Raw genomic sequence first — 25,206 nt, 5'->3', positions numbered from 1 at the left:
TTGCTTGTACATTTAATTTGTGTTAACCGTCAGCTCAAATCACCACTGTGAATAAACATGTTTCAACATGTATCTCACTCTGAGTCTCTCAGTCTCAGTTTGTTTCTCTTTCTTTCTAAACGTATCTTATGACCTCCTCAGAGGTGAAGCGTTACAGGACATCAGTCAGTCAGCTTTTTAGTTGTCAGAAGGCTCCTTTAACAGAGATACTGTCTTGCTGTTTAATCTCTAACTTCAGTGTCCATGCTAAGCTAAGCTAACCTTGTCTGGGAGCTAACTCTGCTCAGAGTTAACATTGATATCAATCTCCTCATTCAAATCCTCTGCGAGAATACTGAATGTTCAGGTAATATATTGAAGTGTCGTCACAAATGAGCATGTGGACCAAACTTTTTAAAATGTGAGGATTTTATTGAATAGACAAACATCAGCACAAAAACAAAGAACAACACATTTGAGTTTAACATTCATTCATGTTCATCACTGTAAAGGAATTTACATGTTTAGTCTCATAAGTTCATAGTTGTAAATTTGTGGATATACATCTCCCTCCTCTCTTCTCCAAGACATCTCACACGACATCTTGCCATTCATCACCACCCTGATCAACTCCTCCCTCACTTCAGGCTTTATTCCAGCTCTTGTCAAGACAGCTACAGTAAAGCCACTCCTAAAGAAACCCACCCTAGACTCAGCTGACATCCGAAACTACAGACCTGTATCTCTTCTTTCATTCCTCTCTAAAACCCTGGAATGCACAGTCTACAACCAACTGTCCTCCTATCTTTCACAAAACGACCTCCTTGACCCCAATCAGTCAGGGTTCAGGACTACTCACTCCACTGAGACGGCCCTCCTCACAGTGACCGAGTCCCTCCGTGCCACCAGAGTCTCGTCCCACTCATCCGTCCTCATTCTCCTCGACTTATCTTCTGTGTTTGACACAGTCAACCACCAAATCCTCCTCTCCACTTTGGCTGAACTTGGCATCGCTGACTCTGCTCTAACCTGGTTCACATCACACCTGACAAATCGCACCTTTCAGGTCATATGCAATGGCTCCTTGTCCAAACCCTGCTTTCTGGAAACTGGTGTCCCTCAAGGCACAGTACTAGGACCACTTCTGTTTTCACTATACACTTTGCAATCACATCACATGGATTCTCTTACTACTGTTATGCAGACGACACCTAACTGTTCCTCTCTTTTCCCCATCCTCCGACACCCATGTTTCAAAGTGCATCTCTGAATGTCTGGCAGACATCTCCGCTTGGACAACTGCACACCACCTCAAGCTCAACCTTCATAAAACTGAACTCCTCTTCATCCCAGGGGAAAGACCTGCATGGACCTGTCAGTCACTGTCGAGGACGTCACAGTATTGCGCTGGTCATCTCCGACCTGGACTACTGCAACTCGCTCTTGGCTGAACTCCCAGCTTCTGCGACTAAACCGTTGCAGCGTATCCAGAACGGTGCAGCGCACCTTGTTTTCAATCTAACCAAATTCTCCCATGTGACCCCCCTCCTCCGTGACCTCCACTGGCTTCCTGTTGCAGACCACATCCGATTCAGGCCATCACCCATCTACCGCCAAACACCGGTCAGACCAAACGCTCCAGCACCAGCACTTTGCTCCACTCTATCAGCTGGCCGGCTAGTACTGCCATTGCTGAGATCAAACAAAGGTCGCTCAGCGAAGTCACGACTCTTCTCTGTTCTGGTGCCTCAGTGGTGAAACAAACTCCAGACCAATTTAAGGACAGCAGAGTCACTCGCTATCCTCAGCAAAAGACTCAAGACTCACTTGTTCAGTCTTTACCTCTACCCTGCAGAGCATGACTCCAGAGAACAAACTCCATATTCTCCATCTATAGAGTGGTGCAGCAATAACATAATTTTGGAGGTTAACCCTTAAGTTAGCATCGACCTGGTTCCCTCCACAAGAAGTCTATGGGATTTTTTAATTTAATTTTGAATATCGCCAAAAATAATCTCTGTGACAAACACAAGTTTATGATTCTTACATGTTTTGTTCAACAAGATAATCTTCACAGATGAACACAACTTTTGTGATTAAATTAAATCTTTATTAGTAAAAAGCTAATGTTAGACTATAAACAGACGACATCACAGTCACATGACTTAAACGTCAGCACCACTAAGTGTCTTACTACACAATTACTATACACGTTTTCTATAAATTGATCAATGTACAAGTTGTAAAGTTACAGTTAGAATAGTTTGTAACTAAAGTCTGGTCATACGCTGTCCCCTGATTGTTTTGAGTATGAATTAGACAGAAAATGACAATTAATAAAACAACAGATCAGAGTCATAGAACATAGAACAGTCCCACCTTCTCAATCAGTCCTTTTTATATAACTGTACTTAAAGTGCAAGAAGCCATCTTTTACTGTCTTTTAGTTCTGCAAAGCTAAATAAAGTGACACCAGGAGAGTGACTGAGTGTGTTTGTCATTCAGGTCTCTGGATTCAGCTGCTCAGAGAGCTCTGTGCTGTTGTCAGGAGCTGCAGGTCAGAAACAAACATCCCATATTGAACTTTTAGAAACAATAAATACAGGAAACAGTGTTGAAAAGGTTCGTCTGCACAATAATGTGAAACATTTTTTAATCTAAAACATGAAGTGTGAGTCAGATCAGCTGAAATAGAACCAAAGTAAGTTTTACTTACAAGATGGAGGGCGAATGGCTGAAATCAAAACAAAAGACAAATCATTTCAGTCACAGTTGTAAATGCCAGATTATCTTTAGTCACTTTATTCCTCTCTTCTACTCACTCAAACTGAGTATCTGTTTATACTCAGTCGGTTTAGTGCTGACTGTATTTACTTTCTCTGATGCTGGTTTTAATTTTGCAACCTGAATTAAAAAAATCAACTCAAAGACTGAAGTCAAAGTAGTGTAATCTTTCCTTTTTCTCTCTCACCTTTCTTCTTTTTGTAAACCATGAATCCAGCAGCACCGATGAGAATGAGAGCAACAACAACCACTGCAGCAGTGACGAGGACGGTCATGTCACTGGGCTTCACTGTTGAATACAATAATAGTTTATTTTTACTGTTTTTGTTTTTTCCAACATGAATTCCCATGCACTCCCCTTCAGCACCCTCTGATCTCACTTTTACCTTTGTTGGTCCTGATCCGATCTTTCTCCAGTTTGGTGATGATGTCCTCCTTCACACCAGAGAGCTGAAACACACAGTCGTACCTCGTCCAGTCTTCAGGTGTGACTGATGAAAGGTCCAGGTCAACATTCATCTGGAAGGTTCCATCGTGGTTGGGGAGGATCTCTCCGTGGTCCACCTCCTCATGAAGCTCCTCTCCATCTTTCCTCCAGACGAGTGAGGCTCTGTGAGGGTAGAAACCTGTAGCGTGGCAGCTGACTGGAGAGGAGGGAGTCTTCTGGAGGAGAGACACTGAGGGAAGCTCTGGAGAGAGTTCAATGAAACAATTTCTAGTTTAAAACACTGAGACTGAGCAAACTTACTTAACTAATGCTAAGTGTACACTGGCTATTACAGTCTGAGCATCGATGGAAAGAAATTTCAGAACAGCCAAAATGTCAGTGTGTACTGATTGGTTAGGACAACATTGAATCTTACAGCTACAGAAAATAAACAGAGAAAACAATGTGATGTCAGACTGACTGCAGTGATAACACAACAGCAGTTCAGTCTGAGCAGACTGTATGAACATGATTGTGTCCATTAAACTACATCAGGTCATGTGATTCTACCTGTTCTCAGCAGAAAGCTCCTCCCAGAGTCCAAATACTTCTTCAGCCACTCAGGGTAAATCACTGTGAAATGATTCTGAATGAATTTCATTCTGGCTTTGTCAGCATCCCATTTCAGTTTGGTGATGACAGCCTGTGGTTTTGGAGCGATCCATGTCTCTGTCTTCAGGTCGATTGATATGAAGTCTTCTCCATCATAACCATACTGACTAAAACCAACAACCTCTCCGGTCTCATCATCCCACTCACAGCCAGTCATCCTCTGTAAAATGTGGACATCTGAGACAGAGACAGAGAGAGAAACACCTCACCTCATCACTTTAAGGTTTAAGATGCCAACGATTAACAGTGATGCAGCGTCCCTGGTTTCAGTCCAAACTATTATAGAGAGGACTAACACAAAAACAGTTTTCTCTAGTTGTGTAGTATAATAGTTATATTCTGTGTGTTAAAAAATGTCAAGTCGAGCGTCAGTTGTGTGAGGCTTTGACTGGTGAAGAGATTCACCTACCTGTGTGCAGGGAAGGAGTTTAGTAAGGGGAGGACATATATGCTGGGTGTGTCCTGTATGTTTCTCTGTGTGAGACCATGCTGCCACATGTTAGTTTGTTTGAACTTATTCTGACAACATGTTCCTGATACGTTGTTGTTGTGTCCTTTCAGTTATGTGTACATGCATCCAGATGACGTATTGTTTATATCTTTTAAGTGATGTTTAAATGCAGCCAGTATTTATAATGTGCATCTGCCTTCCCACCAGACCGTGGTGTATTATCTGGAGTTGTTTGATTCCTACTTCCGCTCCTGTGAGAAGCTTAACCCTGTAAATATGGCTCACGGCGTATATTTAGATTTACAATCATTGTGTATTGTTATTATGGATTTACTTTTTGTTTTGAGTAACAGAATCACAGTGAAGGATTACAGAAGACTCATCCTTCATGGATGCATTAATAATGTAAGCTACCTTTGTTCTCATGCACTTTTTGTGTTGCTTAGTTTTGGCATGTATTCATATATATTGATCTATATTTGCTGTTGTACAAAAATCATCCATCTTGTCATTCATCCATCCATCTGATGGAGCATTCCCAACTAAATAAATAATTTTAAGGTTCTTGGATCCTCCTGTTTCTGTGTGCACACCAATAAGATGTTCTGTGGTCCAGTCATCCCCTGAGGCAGTATTGAAATATACCCCCAGGGGTGCCCAAGAGGGGGGGAGAATGATCACCCCAACAGGACGGACCTACAGCTAACAACCAACTCAAATGGATTACCGGCAACGATTGCAGAATGTGTCTGCGGCAAAGTATGCAAAAACCCAGGTGGCCTGAAGATCTACCAGGCCAAGATGACATGCTTGATAAAGGAGCAACTGATACAGCGTGCAGGGATCACCCCTGGTGAGACACAGGAGGAGTCACCCCACAATGCCTGAAACCTCCACGTACCAGTAGCCCCAGACCCAGGCAGAGTAACCGAACATCATCGGGTCAAGTGGCTCGACCTCACCCATGCTTATGGATCCATTCCCCATAAGCTGGTGGAAACAGAACTGGATCAGCACCATGTCCCAGGTAAAATCAGGGACCTTATCTTGGACTATTACAAGAGTTTCAAGCTGAGAGTCACCTCTGGGACAGTCACATCCGAGTGGCATCGGCTGGAGAAAGGGATCATCACTGTATGTACTATTTCAGTGATCCTCTTTGCCTTGGCCATGAACATGCTGGTCAAGTCAGCCGAAGTCAAGTGCAGAGGTCCGCTCACCAAGTCTGTAGTCTGCCAGCCCCCCATCAGAGCCTTTATGGACGACCTGACAGTTACAGCAATGTCAGTGCCGGGGTGCCGTGGAATCCTTCAGGGCTTGGAGAAGATCATCACCTGGGCGCAGATGTGTTTCAAGCCTGCAAAATCTAGGTCCCTGGTGCTCAAGAGAGGGAAAGTGACTAACAAGTTCCGCTTCTCTCTGGACGGCACCCAGATTCCATCGGTCACCGAGAAACCCATCAAGAGCCTCGGCAAGACCTTTGATTGCACCCTGAAGGACGCTGCATCCATCCAAGCCACAAATCGGGCTTGGCATCTGGCATCATAGTCAGGACTGGGAGAAAGTGGAGGGCACAGGAAGCAGTCGAGCTGGCTGAGTCATGCTTGCGTCACAGTGTGCTGGTCGGCCCAGTGGCATCTGGACGAGCAGGGCTTGGTAGCGTTCCAACCACGTGCTACGACAAAGCCCTGGGCAAAGACAGACGCCAACGGGTCCAAGAGGAGGTGAGAGCTGGTGTGGAGGAACTGCGTGCTAGCCAGATGGTGGGGATGCGACAGCAAGGTGCATCGACAAGATGGGAACAGGCAGTGGACCGCAAGATCTCCTGGTCGGATCTTTGGCAAGATGAGCCTTACAGGATCAAGATGCTGATTGCGTCCATCTATGACATCTTACCCAGCCCATCCAACCTCTTGTGCTGGGGCAAAGTTGACACACCATCATGTCCTCTGTGCCTCAGAAGAGGAACACTAGAGCATATCCTCAGCTGTTGCCCAAAAGCCCTGGGAGAAGGACACTACACTTGGCACCACGACCAGGTGCTGAAGGTGATAGCAGAAACCATCTTCACCAGCATCACCCAGAACAAGCCTCTCCGACCAGCAAGGCAAGCGATTGCTTTCATCCAAGCAGGGGAGAAGCCTAAGCCCCAGCCAAGGGAGGCAGTGGGACTCCTGAGAACCGCACCGGACTGGCAGATGAAGGCCGACCTGAGGAAGCAGCTCAGATTCCCAGAGCACATCGTTGAAACCACCCTGAGACCAGGCATAGTTCTGTTTTCAGATTCAATAAAACAGGTGGCCCTACTGGAGCTGACAGTTCCCTGGGAGGAGCGCATGGAAGAGGCCAATAAGAGAAAGCGTGCCAAGTACGCTTAGTGCTGCAGACGGGAGTGGCCTGCGCTGTGTGTGCCAATAGAGGTGGGCTGTAGAGGCTTTGCAGTGTGATCTCTCTGCAAAGCATACAGCCTGCTTGGCATCACAGGTGCACGCCAGAGAAAGGCCATCAAAACCACCACAGACACAGCTGAGCTCAGCCTCTAGATGGATGTGGATCAAGAGGGGCAATCCGTGGGTACATGTTACTTAGACACAAGTCAGGACTTGATCAATCCCGACTGGTAAGGGTGTATGATGTTGAAAGACCCGAAACACCCAATGACCCCAAGTTCCATCACTGATGATGTGTCTAAGTGCATCAATAGATGTATATTTAACAACTAGTAAAGTATTCAGTCTTTTTCACTGTGCATGATGAAAACTTTCTTTCAGCCCAGGGAGGCTGGTAAAATCCATTAAAAATATTTCTGATACAAATCTTACTAAGTTATTTTTATAATTATAAAGAACAGTTCATGAAGTAAAAGGTGAAATATAACAAATATAACATCGTACTGTACCTCCACTTTGGTTGAAGCGCTGTTTCAAACTATTGATTTCGGCTTTGAAAAATATTGGCTCCCCCACAAAACAATCCCGACTGTACTGCTCCAACTGGTTCGGATCATTTTCCAATACTTTTTTTGCCCAGTCGTGTTTTAATTCGATTATCTTTTTGCTGCTGTCACAGTTGCCCAACAGATTATCATCAACCACTGCAGCTGCAACAAACTCCGGGAAGTCTGGGAGTCCAGAAGATGCAGTGATGGTATACTTCAGGGAGTGTGTCACTGCAGGACAGAAGAGGTTCATACATTCAGTATAAATACACACATCATCATCACACTCATCATAAATATGATGTCATGGTAACACTTAAGGTTATGGCCTGCCAACTACAGCATGAATCTTCTAATCTAACTTATCTATTACCTATTCTATCATTACAGGGTTCAGTACGGCCCACCAACTACTGAGAAGCATTTTGGTGTTTGGACAGACTTTAAAGAGAAGTTACACTCAAAGTACATTTAACTATCGGGTACCCCTTCTAATATGAACGTGAGCTTCCTTTATGGCTGCAATATATTGATATTACACCGTTACTATGATCTCATCTCTCATCTCATCTCATTTTCTTGTCCGCTTTCTCCGTGAGGGTCGCGGGGATGTTGCTGCTTTATTCCCCTCCTTTCAGGGTGGTTACTGGAGCCAATCCCAGTCTTCATATGGGCGAAGGCCAGGGTATATCCCTGGACGAGTCGCCAGTTCATCGCAAGGCCACGAATGTCGTTACTATGATAAGAGACTATATGTCATCTTAGATTGTGGATATTGTTATATCACAATATAAGTGTTGTCTTTTCCTGGTTTTAAAGGCGACATTACTTGATGTCATTTTCTGAACTTACCAGACTGTTCTACTTGTTCTAATACTTGTCTTCACCCACAGCGTCATTATATCCACATTACTGGTGATTATTGATCAGAAATCTCAGTGTTTATTTTGTTTATTTTTCTAAAATATTGTTTCAATATTGATATCAAGGTATTTAGTTAAATATACTATAATACTTCATTTTGTTATCCAGTCCTCGCATTAAAGTGCTTTTCAGGACATTTTTTTAAATATCAAGATATATTTTGTGTAGTAAAACAGCCTACAAATATCGTGGCCTTTTGTTGCTGTCACAGGACCCCATCAGAAGTTCATCAACTTCTACTGCCAGCACAAGTTCTGGGAGGTTTGGGATTCCAGTTGATACAGTTATGAAATACTTGTGAGTGAGTGCAGCACTGCAGGACAAACAAAGGAGCTTATAAATAACACTTATTAAGTGTGTGTATTTGCTGTGAAGGAACAAAATGCAAAAGTATTAAATGTAATGTGCAGGACAAACATCCTCCATTCAGTATGAATACACACTCAGAAATATGATGAAATCAGTATGATTCAGTTAAAACAGTCTGATCAAGTTGAAACAGAAGTGAAACTAAACTTGGAGCAAAAGAGTCGAGTGGACTGTGAAGTTTAAAGAGTTTAAAGATTTAAAATGTGATCTTACCTGGTGATGAAACGTGACACAAGAGAAGCAACAACAATAACGTTCTCATCTTGATTCGATGAAGACGAGTGAGTGAAGGACCGAGCTGGATCAGCTGTTTACTGTTATGTTACCCTCGCAGAGGGAAGTGAGAGTTTCTGTCATGAGAACAAAAATAGTCCAAACCGCCTACAAGTGATCTGGTCCTCACCAACACCCCTCACATACAGTAAAGAGCTGACAGTTGCTTTTTCACATAAGTATGGTGATTTAAAAAAAAAAAAAAAAAAAAGATCAAAACAGTCTTTGAGTTCAAGTGAGGGACACTTGATGGTAAGACTTACATTCATGCTGGTCTCTTTTAAAAGTGAATTAGTTATAAATCACCCTAATGAATGAACCATACATCAATAACTGTCTAATTTTACGTATTAACCATGATGATCAAGATACAGAAAAATAGAAATTCATGGCAAAAAATAACATCCTGTCAAAATTTGAGAGACTCCTCAATTTTGCACAAATCATGTTTAAGAGAAGCTCGTGTCAAGTGAAGCTCCTCCACAGGTCACACTCTGGTTTTGTGGTTAAACTGTGTTTAACAGTGGATCAGCTGAATTGAGCCACTTTTTGGTAAATTATTCTAAAGACCATCTAATAATCTCTGCAGGAGATGTAATGATATTTTACTCATTCCCATTCGTCTCTTAAATAGGAAGACATCTCACCTTACTGTGCTCTGATCTTCCAGCAGCAGTGTGATCTCAGTTCTCGAGTGCAGTAGACCGTCTCGTCGACAAAGTCGTCACTTGTAGAAGCCGAGGCTTCATCACTTGATAACTCACTGACGTTCATCTGCGAACTAAACACTCACAAACAGGGTCATTTTCCTAATTACGTCTTGACATATTATATGAAATGTCTCCCTTCGAACTGAGGGATGAGTTTTATAACCAGAGGAAATAATCTCACCTGATGGGAGGGAATGTGCTGTAATGGGGCATTCAGATGATATAGGGGCTTTTACAAGCAACTGGAATCAGATCTGCCCTGAATGAGCTGCATATTTTTAAATTTGGGAAAAACCGGAGCACCTGGAGAAAACCCACGCAGACACGGGGAGAATGAGCGACTTCACACGGACAGAAAGAGGGCCGATAAAACCCAGTACCCTCTGCTGTGCAGCCACAGTGTTAACCCCTGAGCCACCGTGCTGCCCTCTGAAGATCTATGTGGGTTTTCATAGCACAACTCCCCAAAGGGTCAGAAGATCCTGCTAAAGAAACCCTACACAGAACTTCACTTTACACATCCCTAATCCTCATCAGCACAGGTAACACTGCAGCTGAAGGTCTTCATCCATGAGAAGATGAGTCGGAAGCAATTCTTATTCTTTGCTTCACATTGGTGACTTTATTATGTTATACAATAAAAACAAGCCCATCGTCCCCACATGAGGACATCTTTTTTTTTTTTTCTTCTAAATCTACTTCCTGTTCAAAGAAAACATTAAAACAACTTTAATGTGAAAAATATCATTAGACTTTATTAATGCGAGAGCAACAGGCAATATTTTTATTAACTATTTATTTTTTAAACATGGTGCTGGTAGGTGTGGCTTGTCTAGACGGACAAACCCAAAAATAGCTCCACAACTATGAGGTCAATATACATGATCTTGGTCTCAGTGGATAGTTAAGAGCTCAGAGAATGTATCCCCATGTACATTTTTATCACCACCTATAACTTATTCTAGATCAGACAGTAGATAACACCATGATAGCGATGATCCTATGCACAGAGATGCCACTGAAATCATTCAGCAGCTCCTCGACTACAACTGAACCAAAGTAGATAGAAATACCACAGAGCACATATATTTTACAAAGGTTTCAGTTTGGACAGAACCAGTCAAACTTGGATTCCTTAAAGTGCCCAGTGTGTGTGAAATATTTCTTTTATCTGCTTGAAAGGGAATCAGGCTATACAATACAATTGTTACGGCCCTGTTTGTAATACTGTATATAATGATGACCTGGGAATGAGACTCAACAATCAACTATAGTTCTCCAGAATCACGTACTGCATGTTTGAAGTGGGCAGAGCTCTAATGGGGAAAAAACATGTGACATCACATATTTCCATGCACCTATCAGGAACAGGCTACAAGTTTTGGGTTTCTGTCAATCATATAACTTGCTGCTACCAATCACACCATGTCATTTTGTTCCATCGCTTACCATTTTAACAATTGTAGTTACCTCCTATTTTTATTTTATGTATATTTATCTTCATCTTTCCTGTTTCAATTTGTATTTGTGTTTACTTTTTCTACTTTGTCTTTGTGCTGCTGCAATACTTGAATTTCTCCTCTGGCGATCAATAAATGATTATCTTATTTCATCGCTTATAAAACCACATCTACACAATCCTGATGAGGATTCAGATGAGTTTTTAAGACTTAATTCCTCATAATCATATCATATGACTTTTTTTATGATGACTTCCTCTTTTGTTTTTCCATGTCTTGTGATTGTTATAGAGAAACACGTCAGATTTCTCAGGGCTTTAACACAAAGCTTCTTCCCTTTGCTGTGGGAAAGAAACTTTAGCAAAGATTTTCTTTAAAATTCTGTAATGAATTTAGAAACAGTTGGGCTCTCTATCTTATAATGTCAGTGTTGTTCACCTGGAAATGTGAATAGTTCATGTCACAGAATTTATAGTTTTGCTGTCTCATTTGAAGTCATCCAGAACGTGTGTAAATCAAGTTTCTGGATTCAGTTTGCCAGAGAGCTCAGAGCTCTTGTCAGGAGCTGTAAGGAAAAACACACTGTTAGTCCACTTATCCTGCACTGACATGCCTTTAAGAAACAACTACAACCTGTTGACATTTGCGACCTGCAGCAGCCAACCCCAACAGCTTCAGCCTAAACAGCAGCACGGTGATGTAACCTGTCTGTGATGATGCCATCTTTTATAGGTTAGGGTTAACCCTTCATGGCAGCCGGTATAGAGGACAATGCACAACACTAATTTTAGAATGTGTGATGTTTTTTGCTCATCATTCATCATCTTTATTCTTTCTTCATCTCAGTCTCTCTCTCTCAACTTCACCTGGAATTAAAAACCTGCTTAACCTGTTTCTATTTTTAGTTCATCTTTCCTTTTGTCTATTAGAGGTGGAGATTGTGTTGAAAGATTAGAAAGTGTTTCAAGTTAACATCTGACTTCAACCAAAGCTTAATCAAGTTTAAAATCTGACTGTGTCCGACTGATCTCATGTGCACAAACAAGCTTATTATATAACATAATGTACAGTATTATATTGTAACAGTGCTTACATGTATTTTTTCCTTTTACCCTTCAGGTGTTACCTCTGTATATGTGATTTCATTATTGTTGAATGTTGCTCGTACATTTAATGTTTTTTTACTCCCAACCCAAATCACTACTGTGAATGAACATGTTTCATCATGTATTTCACTTTGAGTCTCTCAGTTTTCTACTTCATCATTTGTTTCACTTTCTTTCTAAAAGGATCCTCTGACCACCTTGGACATAAAGATTTGCTCTGTTGTGCTGAGGGCATGTTAAAGTAAAAGTGTATACAACGCTGTGATCCGACCCTCTCTCTGAAGTTACATAGTGCAGAAACAAGTGACAGAGACACCGTTCACCCTGTTACAAGACACTGTACCATCACAATGATTTTGAAGCTGAAAAAGTTACATAATGTTGCTTAAACTGTCAGAAGGCTCCTTTAACAGAGATACTGGCTTGCTGTTTAATTTCTAACTTCAGTGTTCATGCTAAGCTAAGCTAACCTTGTCTGGGAGCTAACTCTGGTCAGAGTGAACATTGATATCAATCTTCTCATTCAAATCCTCTGTGAGAATACTGAGTGTTCAGGTAATATAATTATTGCAACTACAGTCACAAATGAGGATGTGGACGTAGAAAACCAGCCAAACTCTTTAACTTTGAGGATTTTATTGAAAAGACAAACATCAGCAAAAAAAGAAAAAAACAATGCATTTGACTTTGACATTCATTCATGTTCATCAATGTAAAGGAATTAGGTATATTTAGATATACACCCCCACTCTGCTCACCCAGGTGGTACAGTCACCCTGAGGTCATGCTCGGGGTCAAAGGCTTCTGTGTGTGCAGAGGGTCCTTTTCCTCTCCCTACACCAGATCTTGTTAGTAGTGGAAGAAACGGTTGTATTAAGCAGCTGGGCAGATAAGGTGCTGTCTCCCAAACAGGTCACAGTCCTCCAACATCCAACCTTCACTATATCTCATAAGAGAGACGCCCCGGCTCTGTGATAGATCAGACTCCATATTCTCCCATCAATAACAACATGACTCAGGTAAGCACATTTCCACAGAGTATTCTGTGGCAGGTTAAATCATCACAGACAGGGAATCTCCTGAATCTGCTTCCTCACCTGGGTTAATCAGATTAATGAAAATTCATCAACAATCAATACACAGTAAAATGTACCAACAGTTGGTTGCACAGTATTCATGTTAAATGATGTTTCGACCCATCATTGAACTGCAGTGGGTATCAGACTGGTCCACTACAAATCTACTGAGCCCTCTGACAGGAGACACTATTCTCTAACCCTGACCTAAACATCTTTAAGCTGCCTTTAAATCCTTCACTCAGCCAAACAAACAACAAACAGCAGAAACTCTGCAGTATGACCCGGCCTTATATCTACACTGGAACTGCTCAGTCTAAACTACATTGCCTGGCCCAACTGGTTTCATTGCAACTTTACATGAATGCCTGCTGAGCAGTCAAACCACCATCACTGCTGTCTGGTTCAACTAGTCTTACAATAGATAGCAGCCCTGGTGGTATGAGGAACCTTTCATGATAATCCATGAAAGGTTCCTCATACCACCAGTGTCCAAGTTAAAGGTGCAATATGTAAGAATTGCTGTTGGAAACATTTTTAAAAAGACACCTAAATAAAATTACCAACAGGATGTAAAGAAATGACAGATTTGACATCATGATCTCTTTGGTTAGTTAGCTCGCTAACCAGGGAGCCCCAGACACACACCAACACTCCCCCAGTGGTCCGAGTTCACAGTCCAAACTGCTAGCTGCACTGCTACCTAACTAGCTAGCTAATAGCAGTTAGCGGTTACCCTGGTCGTATGCTGTCCCCTGGTTGTTTTAAGTATGAATTCGACAGATGGACAATTCTTCACACTCCACCTTTAAGCTTTCAATGTTGGCCTCGGCTGCTTCTCATACAACTACCTCATGTCTCACTCCCTGTAAAAAAACACCGAACATTATCAAAATTAGTTATACAACCAAGCTGTTCCACACAGATAATCTGATAATGTGCTGTACTGAACTGCTCACAGACTCATCAGGGCCGCTACCATAAGATCAAACATGTTTGATGGTCACGAGTGTACTCGTCTGTACTTTCTGAGCCGGACAACAACCAATGAGAGAGGCATCCCGAGCAGCTGATGGTGCAACTAAGCAACCACAAACATTCTAGCCCTCGAGACTATTGTTGTCACCACCAGTTCTCCCTGAAGGATAGAAAACCTGCACTTGACGCACCTCCCCACTCATTAAGACTCTCAAACATTCTGCTTTGTTTTGTTTTCTTTCTGCAATGTGTCACTCCAGGAAGTTGCCTCTCATCTTTTTACATCTGCTTCCCCGAGAGATCACCTGAGAAAGATCAGATCAGTCTGCAGAACAATGAAGCCAGAGATCTGAATCCACACCCCTGCTGCTGCACAGGGCGATGTTTGCTGTTTATTCAAAATGTGTTGATATTGAACATATCAATACATTTACACACACAAACTGCACTTCCTTCAGTCCTCAGCAACACACCTGCTGAGTATGAAGTAGATGATGTGAATAACATATAGCCTAGCCTACATACAGACAGACAGAGGGTCCTTGCTCTACAGTTAAATGAACAAAACGTAACAAACATGGCTACTGTTGGTGCTCACCACTGTCAAACTAGCATGTTAGCATTGGGAAATTTTGTTTGCACTTCCTTTGCCATTCTTGTGCAACAGCTTGCTAATAGCTTTAGCGATGGGTAGACAAACATGATCTCTATCTTCAGACTCTCATGACTGCTGTCCAGAGTGCTGATCCTGGAGCTGTCTGCGGTACCCGCCGTCAACATGGTGGGTCGTTTAACCTCTCACACAGACTGAGTATGTGTTCAAGATCAGATGACGACCTCTGTCAGTCCCACATCAGCTGTTTGTATTTGTGTTAAACTGCTTGACCTCATTCGACTGGGCACAAGTGTTACACCCTGTTCAGCAACATCAGTACACTCCACATGTTTTTATTCAATTAGCCAGTTATCAACAGGTCAGAAGGACTCTTTCTATAGAAGTATAGTGCAATTACCATGTAGATGTTAGTGAAGGATGAGCACCAAACAGTCAGGAATCACACAGGAACAGGTGATATTGATTATTTAGAGTATTATATAGTAACATTTAATCACTTTCTCTCAGGGTACCTCTGTGTTTAAGTCATTTCTATTATTGTTGTATGTTGCTTGTACATTTAATTTGTGTTAACCGACAGCTCAAATCACTACTGTGAATAAAGATGTTTCAACATGTATCTCACTCTGAGTCTCTCAGTCTCAGTTTCTTTCTCTTTCTTTCTAAACGTATCTTATGACCTCCTCAGAGGTGAAGCGTTACAGGACATCAGTCAGTCAGCTTTTTAGTTGTCAGAAGGCTCCTTTAACAGAGATACTGGCTCTCTGTTTAATCTCTAACTTCAGCGTTCATGCTAAGCTAAGCTAACCTTGTCTGGGAGCTAACTCTGCTCAGAGTTAACATTGATATCAATCTCCTCATTCAAATCCTCTGTGAGAATACTGAATGTTCAGGTAATATATTGAAGTGTCGTCACAAATGAGCATGTGGACCAAACTTTTTAAAATGTGAGGATTTTATTGAAAAGACAAACATCAGCACAAAAAGAAAGAACAACACATTTGAGTTTAACATTCATTCATGTTCATCAATGTAAAGGAATTTACATGTTTAGTCTCATAAGTTCACAGTTGTAAATTTGTGGATATACATCTCCCACTCTGCTCACCGCTCATACGAGAGACGCACTGGCTCCATGATAGACCAACCTCCATATTCTCCATCTATAGAGTGGTGCAGCAATAACATGTTTTTGGAGGCTAACCCTGAAGTTAGCATCGACCTGGTTCCCTCCACAAGAAGTCTATGGGATTTTTGAATATCGCAGAAAATAATCTCTGTGACAAACACAAGTTTATGATTCTTACATGTTATGTTCATCAAGATAATCTTCACAGATGAACACAACTTTAGGATTTTCAAAGCATAAATTAAATCTCTATTAGTAAAAAGCTAATGTTAGACTATAAACAGATGACATCACAGTCACATGATTTAAACGTTACCACCTACATGTTTTCTATAAACTGATCAATGTACAAGTTGTAAAGTTATAGTTAGAATAGTTTGTAACTAAACTTTGGTCATACGCTGTCCCCTGATTGTTTTCAGTATGAATTCAACAGAAAACAACAATTAATAAAACAACCAATCAGAGTCATAGAACATAGAACAGTCCCACCTTTCAATCAGCTCTTTTTATATAACTGTACTTATAGTGCAAGAAGCCATCTTTTACTGTCTTTAGTTCTGCAAAGCTAAATAAAGTGACACCAGGAGAGTCACTGAGTGTGTTTGTCATTCAGATCTTTGGATTCAGCTGCTCAGGGAGCTCTACACTGTTGTCAGGAGCTGCAGGTCAGAAACAAACATCCCATATTGAACTTTTATAAACAATAAATACAGGAAACAGTGTTGAAAAGGTTCATCTGCACAATAATGTGAAACATTTTTTAATCTAAAACATGAAGTGAGTCAGATCAGCTGAAATAGAACCAAAGTAAGTTTTACTTACAAGATGGAGGGCTAATGGCTGAAATCAAAACAAAAGACAAATCATTTCAGTCACAGTTGTAAATGCCAGATTATCTTTAGTCACTTTATTCCTCTCTTCTACTCACTCAAACTGAGTATCTGTTTATACTCAGTCTGTTTAGTGCCGACTGTATTTACTTTCTCTGATGCTTGTTTTAATTTTGCAACCTGAATTAAAAAAATCAACTCAAAGACTGAAATCAAAGTAGTGAAATCTTTCCTTTTTCTCTCTCACCTTTCTTCTTTTTGTAAACGATGAATCCAGCAGCACCGATGAGAATGAGAGCAAGAACAACCACTGCAGCAATGACGAGGACGGTCATGTCACTGGGCTTCACTGTTGAATACAATAATAGTTTATTGTTAATGTTTTTTTCAACATGAATTCCCATGCACTCCCCTTCAGCACCCTCTGATCTCACTCTTACCCCAGTTGGTCCTGATCCGATCTTTCTCCAGTCTGGTGATGATGTCCTCCTTCACACCAGAGAGCTGAAACACACAGTCGTACCTCGTCCAGTCTTCAGGTGTGACTGATGAAAGGTTCAGGTCAACACTCATCTGGAAGGTTCCATCGTTGTTGGGGAGGATCTCTCCGTGGTCCACCTCCTCATGAAGCTCCTCTCCATCTTTCCTCCAGACGAGTGAGGCTCTGTGAGGGTAGAAACCTGTAGCGTGGCAGCTGACTGGAGAGGAGGGAGTCTTCTGGAGGAGAGACACTGAGGGAAGCTCTGGAGAGTAAAGAGAGAGATATTAAAGAGGAGAGAAAGGGAAAGAAACAAGGTAAAAGAAAGATGAAGAAATTAAATTTGGAATCAATAACAGAAGGTGTGAAAGTGCTTCCAAGCAAATGTTGAACAAATGTATTGGATACATTTTGTTCCTCAAGAAACATCTGCAAACCTTTTAAAATATTAAAAATGCTGCATCACATACATCCTTTTTTACTTGCTAGCAGGCTTCGTCTGCACTGACTATTTAGTTTGTTTGTTTGTTTGTTTCTTGGCACATCACTGCTGCAAACTGTTGATCAGAGGAATAGTGTGAAACCAGCAGCATGATGTGAATCACGTCGCCCATGCGTGTCCTCGCCAGTCAACTCTCCTTTCTCTGGTCACATTTTAAGTTAAATGGGACTTCTGGGTTCTGCTCAGTTATCAGGACCACACTAGATCTAGATGCTGTAGGGACAAATTAAACCTCCACAGAAGAACACCAACCAATTCATGCAGGGCAGAATTAGGCTGTTACCAATTGATTATTAACATTAAAACTCGTAAATTTTGGTCACATTTTAAACCGAGCCCTCAACACTGAGCTTTCAGGCACTCCAGACCCAAGAGCTGAATCCAGAAAAGATCCTCTTAACAAAAGATGCCTATCTGAAAATTGGACAAATCAACTAAAACTCAAAACAATCTTAATTGCTATCAGTCGCTAAACCATGAATACAAATGAGCAGATGATCTCTTTACTGTCAGAGGTACAAAGCAGAGACAGATCCTGACCAAAAAGACTCAGTGTCCACAGTCCAACCACAGAGGAAGGACGACACAAGAAGTCGTGGCTGCCAACAGAGGAAAGAGTCTGTGGTCACTGCACCACAGGCGAGGAGAGGGAGAGATACACTTCCTCTTAAAATGTGAAGAATATGATGATATGAGAGAAGAATACTTTGAATTTGTCCTATAAATACCAACATTTTGGAAAATTTATCTTGTTTGTTTCTTCTCTTTTTCTTGAAATGTATTCATTGGTTGTATTCGTATTTTTTATATACTGTACTTAAAATTTACACCTGCAACAGTTTGTAATAGCGTCGGCCAACTAAATATTGATGTTTTAAAAAGCAGGACAGTGCTGATGGTGGCCAAGTAATGTGATCCATGTATCCAGACCACAGTGTAATAATGACAGGGTACATAACAACACACCTGCTACACAACCTCCACATGATCTGTATTCAGACAGAGGAGGGAGCTACACCACCACTAAAGACACTCACTACAGTCAGAGAAGAACAATGTCTGTCTGTTCTTATGATTCACAGTAAGGTCGTCAATCACAGTTTCAATGTTCAGGGGAAATATTTCTATTTCCCCTGAACATTGTCTGAGCTTTGATGCTTTGATGCTGAGTAATGTCATCCAAAGATGTCTGTGATTGGTCAGGACTAAAAAAAATGTAACCACTACAAAAAAAGGTGATGTCAGACAGGTTGGATTAATAATACAATGACAGTTCAGTCTGAGCAGCCTATATAAAGATCATTGTGTCTAATAAACTACATCAGGTAAGGTGATTCTACCTGTTCTCAGCAGAACGCTCCTCCCATAGTCCACAAACTTCTTCAGCAACTCTGGATACATCCGAGTCAAAGCAGATTTATAGAATTCTCTTATAACACTGGAATCCCATATCGGTTTGACAATGACAGCCTCAGGTCTAAGAGCGATCCACATAAATGTATTCAGATCCAATTTCATGAGGTCTTCTCCATCATAGCCATACTGAGCGAAACCTTTGACCTCTCCAGTCTCATCATCCCACTCAAGGCCATTCACCTCTTGTAAAATATGGACACCTGAGAGAGAGACAGAGACTGTAATTAACACTGATTCACAGCTGAAACATTCAGTGGAAAGATGATCTTAAAAACATTGTACATTGTGTGACGACTGCTATTTTTTTAGTCGTGTGTGCAGCGCCGCCCCTCCCTACACGCAGAACACGCGCTGTGCGTAGGGCCCCACGATCCGTGGGGCGCCCCATTTTGCGCAAGGGGACGCATTCTCTGCAAATGCACAAAGGATGTGCATTGCTGCCGTGAGGCGCGCGTAGAGCACCAAATCAGCCCGAGGCAGGAGAGAAAAAAAAGAGACGAGTAATCTGACACTGCACGCGTTGCCGCAATGATTGACAGCACGCAGCATCTGACCAATCAGCGGTCAGACGCGCCGACAGGCAGTTGGATGCAGCTGGAGAGATGGCCTCCAAACGGCAATATGAATCGGGAGCAAGGAAAAGAAAGAAACAGTCAAAACAAGAGGAGGCTCGTGCTTCACTTGAAGGTGGGTATGTTGTTGAAATAAAAAATAAAAACTTTGTGGCACAAACACCCCCTGCTAATCATGAGACAGAAGAGAGGATAATTCTGTCTAGATGTGGACTGGAGATTACATTTTCCAGCGTTCCTGATTATCATTTATTGAATGTCTTGTTAACTGCTTATACATTTACCTCTGTTGAAAAAGGAGTGGTTAATTGACCAGTTGGTGGTCGTTTGTTGGCTCAGGTTTATAGCCTATCAATCTATGCTATCAATAGAAGTTTTGGGCTGTTTTTATGGAGGTAAAATGTCACCATCTCTTGGTGAATTTAATTCATTACAGTCATATAAGATTAGATAAAATAAGATCAATTAAAATAATCCTTTATTTGACCCACAATGGAGAAATTTAAAGCGTTGCAGCAGCAAACAGCAGTGTAGGAATATAGAACCTAAGTACAAAATGTAAAAATAACTATATAAAAATATTTAAATATAGAAATATCATCAAATCAAATCAAAATGAATATTATTATTAGTTGTAGTCGTATTTGCATTAATTGCATTTTAATCTTTGTGAGGCTAGCCCCATTGCAGTAACTCTCCCTGTTACAGTTGCCTTGGCTGAGCGAAGCTTTTCAAAACTGAAGCTCATCAATGGCGCAAGAACACTTGAGTGGCCTGGCTATCATAAGGATCAACTCAGAAGTGGCACAGCAGCTGTCATATGATGACCTCATTGATGACTTTGCATCCAGAAAATGCAGATGTGTAAATCTGTAAAAGGCTGTTGAAAGAGTCATTTTGTAATGGGGGGGGGGGCTCAAAATAAAATTCTGCTTAGGACCGCAATTTGGCCAGGGGCGGCCCTGCGTGTGTGTTCATGAGTCATCTGATTATTATCAGTAGTTTGTGTTAATTAATGTTAATGTTAATGTTGACATGATGACTGACAGGTAGTGGCTGGACCACTGAAGACAAACTGATATGATGGTTTGCTTTACATGAATCTCTATTTCAGGTTATGTCTAAAATTATGTTAGAGTTTGAACTGATTGGTATCTTGAGGCCCTGGGTCACTTTACAACTAAGATGCCTGTTTTATTTGAGATCTCTCTCCCTTGTTTTATCGCTAAACTGTTTGCTCCTGCTCGGCGGCGACGTATGTTTAACCCTTCCACTGCTGACCAGTTCTCTGCTGCTTTTGAGCATGTTGAGACTCACTCAGCCCCCCTTTGCTTTAATACTGAGGAGTTAACCTTACTTTCTTATTCCACCTGCCAAAACATCCTGGATATTGTCGCTCCATTTAAAGTCATGCGCTCCAAACCCAAAGCTGAACCATGGCTGAATGACACCACTTGTGCTGTTAGACAAGAGTGCATGAGAGCTGAACGCAGGTGGAAAAAAGACAAGCTGCAGGTGTCTTTTGACATTTTAAAATACAGCTGGTGCAGATATCAGAGAACTGTCAAGGCTGAAAAAAATAAATATTTTTCTGTCATTATCTCTAGGAACTGTCACAAACTTCAGGTTCGTTTTAGTACTATTAACAGTATTCTTAATACCCCCCAATCTGCTTGTCTTGATGTTTCCTCTGAGACCTGTGAAAAATTTCTCCACTTTTTTGTTGAAAAAATTGTGACAATTAGAGGACACATCTCCCCCCCTTCTTATGACCCATCCATCCCTATCACCTGCTCTGCTGTTTTTAACCAGTTTGAGCCTGTGTCTCTGTCTCTTTTAAAGGAAACCATTGGTCATATGAAACCTTCAGCTTGTCCAACAGATGTCGTTCCCTCTCATTTTGTAAAAGATACTTGTGAGACTATAGGACCAAATATCCTAATGATTACAAATAGCAGTCTATCAGCGGGTGTTGTGCCAGCAACCTTTAAGCATGCAATAGTACAACCTCTGATAAAAAAAAAAACAATCTGGACACATCAGTCCTCTCCAATTTCCGACCAATTTCCAAACTCCCCTTTCTTTCAAAAATCTTGGAAAAAGTTGTACTGATGCAATTGCAGTCTTATTTAGACATACATGGCATCCTTGAAGTGTTTCAGTCTGGTTTTAAACCCCTGCACAGCACTGAATCTGTACTTTTAAAGGTTTTTAACAATCTTTTATTAACCGCAGACTCAGACGATTCTGCCATTCTTGTTCTTTTAGATCTCACAGCCGCTTTTGATACAGTTGACCATAAGATCCTCATCTCTCGCCTAGAGCAATGTGTTGGCATTAAAGGCACTGCTCTGGACTGGTTCAGGTCTTACCTGTCTGACAGAAGCTTTGTCAGACAGAAGTCAACTTTGGTCAGTCTGTCTCTTCCTCAGCACCTCTTCCTTGTGGAGTCCCTCAGGGGTCTATTCTCGGACCTATTTTGTTTTCCCTCTACCTTCTTCCCCTTGGGTCCATCTTCAGGAAATTTGGAATTTTGTTTCACTGTTATGCGGATGATACTTAGATCTACCTGCCCTTGAAACGGAAGGATAAAAACTCCATTAAATCATTGCTTGATTGTCTTACAGACATCAAAGCATGGATGGCCTTAAATTTTCTGAACTTCAATGAAAGCAAAACTGAAGTTCTGAGTTTAGGACCTAGTGGTGCCCATGATGCCCCTCATATGCACTTGTGCTCCCTAGAACCATATGTCAGACCTTCTGTAAAAAATCTGGGTGTGATAATGGACACTGATTTTAAGCTGGACAAACAGATAAACTCAGTGGTTAAATCTAGCTTTTTCCAGTTGAGGCTCTTATCTAAGGTCAAGCCATTTTTATCTTTTAAAGACTTGGAAAGGGTTATACATGCTTTTATCTCTTCCCGGCTTGACTATTGTAATGCCCTTTATGTTGGTGTTAGCCAGGCCTCCCTCTCTCGCTTGCAGTTGGTGCAAAATGCTGCAGCTCGTTTTTTAACTGGAACACACAAGCGTGAGCGCATCTCCCCCATACTGGCCTCTCTTCACTGGCTCCCTGTACGTTTTAGGATTGATTTTAAGATTTTATTGTTTGCCTATAAAGCACTAAATGGGCTAGCTCCAGCCTACATTACTGACCTTTTAAAACCTGTCCCATCAAGGTCACTCAGGTCCGCCGACCAGCTGACCTTGGTTGTCCCAAGGTCAAAGCTAAAGCACAGGGGTGATCGTGCTTTTGCATCTGTGGCCCCAAAACTCTGGAACGAGCTGCCTCTAGATGTTCGGCGGGCCCCCACACTGCCTGTTTTTAAAACTCGCCTAAAAACTCATTTTTATTCTTTGGCTTTCAGCTCAGTATGAGAGTGGCCCCTGTCTGTCCTTGTGTCTGTCTTAAGTGGTCTTTGTGTTTTGTTTTGTTTTGTTTTGTTTTGTTTTGTTTTGTTTTGTTTTGTTTTGGGTTGTTTTTTGTTTTTTTTACTATGTTAGCCATTTTAGTTCTATTGTACAGCACTTTCGTCAACTGTTGTTGTTTTTAAATGTGCTTTATAAATAAATTTTGATTGATTGATTGATTGAAGATGCAGAACAGTAAAAAGTAAAACAGGCTATAACATGTTACATACTGTACCTCCACTTTGGTTGAAGACACTCATCAAAATGTCAGTGCAGGATTTGAAGGCTGGTAACACAGAGAAAAACTGTTGTCTGTACCACTCCAACCGCTCAGGATACTTTGTGGAGAATGATTTTGCAACGTCATGTTTTACTTCCACACTTCTGTTGCTGTCACAGGACCCCACCAGAAGTTCATCAACTTCTGCTGTTGCCACAAGTTCTGGGAGGTCTGGTATTCCAGTTGATGCAGTTATGAAATGCTTCAGGGAGTGTAGCACTGCAGGACAAACAAAGGAGCTTATAAATAACACTAATATAAATATGATACTAAGTGAAAATATACATATGATATGAAGTGTGTGTGTTTGCTGCGAAGGAGCAAAATGCAAAGTTTTAAATGTAATGTGCAGGACAAACAGCCTCCATTCAGTATGAATACACACTCAGAAATATGATGAAATCAGTATGGTTCAGTTAAAACAGTCTGATCAAGTTGAAGCAGGTGTGTAGCCAGTAATGGGCCACCCAGCCAAGTTTGATCAAAATACATTTTGTCACAGAAAATACAAAAATTCATGTAAAAGATAGAGAAAAATAAAAGAAATAAATATAAACATGATTCTTTTGTTGACTTGTTGTGTGTTTAATCTGTTGAAACAAGTTGAAGGAAGCCTTCGATCCCAGAACGAAATTGGTTGCTATGATTGCGACAGGCCTCTCTGGGCTGCCCTCAGCCAGCTAGCTAGCTGGATTTCAGTCGATGTAACGTTTCTGCCACAACAATGGCTCAACAAAGTTCTTTAATGAGTTATTTTAAAAAAGCAAGAGTTGAGGAAGAAAGCACTCCACTGTCTCCATCGACCGAGTCCACTCAGCCCAGTTCTTCAGCCTAAACGTGAATGTCCACTGAAACTCTGACAGACTGAATTTGGGACTCTGCGCAGCATCAAACGTGTCTCTCAGCACATTAGCACATTCTTTGATACAGTGAACAATATACACAGTTTCATGACAGGCAGCAGCAGCAGACACGCAGGGTACTCGATACCATATTACTCGATGTAATATTAGCCAAAGATTATCAGTTTCTGAGTGCATTGACCTAATTGAGGGACTAAAAAAGAGCCATGCTCGGTTTAGAGACAATTCAGAGTGTGATTTTGAACAAGTTGTGAAGCTAACAGAACAGCTGATGCTGATATGAGGGTCTAAAGACAGAGGAAGTTGTTCACTGTACAGATTGTAAAGTCCACTGAGGCAATGCGATTGTGATTTTGGGTTATATAAATAAAACTGATTTTGATTAATCTCATTTAAAATCTGTCATCCTACAGTTAACACAGGTGTACATTATACCACCCCACCCTTGGGCCGGTGGGGGGTGAACTTTACTTTCTGCTTGGAAGGTGTCAACATTATTTGTAGGCCATGAAAACAACAAAGCTAGGCCTGTTCGATGCTTCATATTTGCTCCTGAAGGGATTTCACCTGAAGTAATGTGTATTAGCCACATAGGCCTGCTGTTAATAGGCTACATTGTTTATTTGAAATGAGTTGCTCATTACATTTCAACCAGAGTTCATTGTACAGTATGTGGTTGATTTAACAGTAATACAAGTAATAAGTCTTTTTTTGTTCTGGATAAAGATGGCCCACATCATTTTCCCCTGACCCACACAAAATATAGTTTGTTGCTACTCCACTGGAAGCAAAACTAAACTCGGAGCAAAAGAGTCGAGTGGACTGTGAAGTTTAAACAGTTTAAAGATTTAAAATGTGATCTTACCTGGTGATGAAACGTGACACAAGAGAAGCAACAACAATAACGTTCTCATCTTGATTTGATAAAGACGACAGAGTGAAGGACCGAGCTGGA

At 41.3% G+C, this 25,206-nt stretch overlaps 1 protein-coding gene across 2 annotated transcripts; it reads right to left on the bottom strand.

Annotated features, from left to right (window-relative positions):
* Positions 1 to 419: 419 nt before the first annotated feature.
* Positions 420 to 25,206, bottom strand: LOC311273323 (major histocompatibility complex class I-related gene protein-like). 2 transcript variants are annotated; one of them, XM_084380326.1, is made up of 7 exons: positions 25,117 to 25,206; positions 23,344 to 23,607; positions 19,046 to 19,321; positions 17,166 to 17,468; positions 16,973 to 17,074; positions 2,696 to 2,713; positions 420 to 2,530 (listed from the first exon to the last, which is right to left on the bottom strand). In XM_084380326.1, the coding sequence occupies exons 1-7, from the start codon at positions 25,163 to 25,165 to the stop codon at positions 2,481 to 2,483; spliced, it is 1,062 nt and encodes a 353-aa protein (XP_084236452.1). In that variant the 5' UTR covers positions 25,166 to 25,206; the 3' UTR covers positions 420 to 2,480. The 2 variants fall into 2 exon arrangements, with proteins under 2 accessions (XP_084236452.1, XP_084236451.1); XM_084380325.1 differs by lacking the exons at positions 16,973 to 17,074; positions 17,166 to 17,468; positions 19,046 to 19,321; positions 23,344 to 23,607; positions 25,117 to 25,206 and adding exons at positions 2,951 to 3,052; positions 3,150 to 3,452; positions 3,761 to 4,039; positions 7,213 to 7,482; positions 8,758 to 8,835.

This window comes from Pagrus pagrus (assembly GCF_965226575.1).
Source record: "Pagrus pagrus genome assembly, chromosome: 17".
In the NCBI taxonomy this organism is placed as follows: Eukaryota; Metazoa; Chordata; class Actinopteri; order Spariformes; family Sparidae; genus Pagrus; species Pagrus pagrus.
Note: the sequence above shows the minus strand (reverse complement) of the source record. Positions and strands in the feature narration are given on the sequence as shown.

What these genes read in the sequence shown, in the direction of transcription:
- LOC311273323 (XM_084380325.1), bottom strand. Translation starts at nt 8,806, where the DNA reads ATGAGAACGTTATTGTTGTTGCTTCTCTTGTGTCACGTTTCATCACCA. An exon ending in GAGCTTTCTGCTGAGAACAG is followed by an intron (nt 3,453 to 3,760) that starts GTAGAATCACAT and finishes AACTCTCTCCAG; the next exon opens with AGCTTCCCTCAGTGTCTCTC. An exon ending in TCGGATCAGGACCAACAAAG is followed by an intron (nt 3,053 to 3,149) that starts GTAAAAGTGAGA and finishes TGTATTCAACAG; the next exon opens with TGAAGCCCAGTGACATGACC.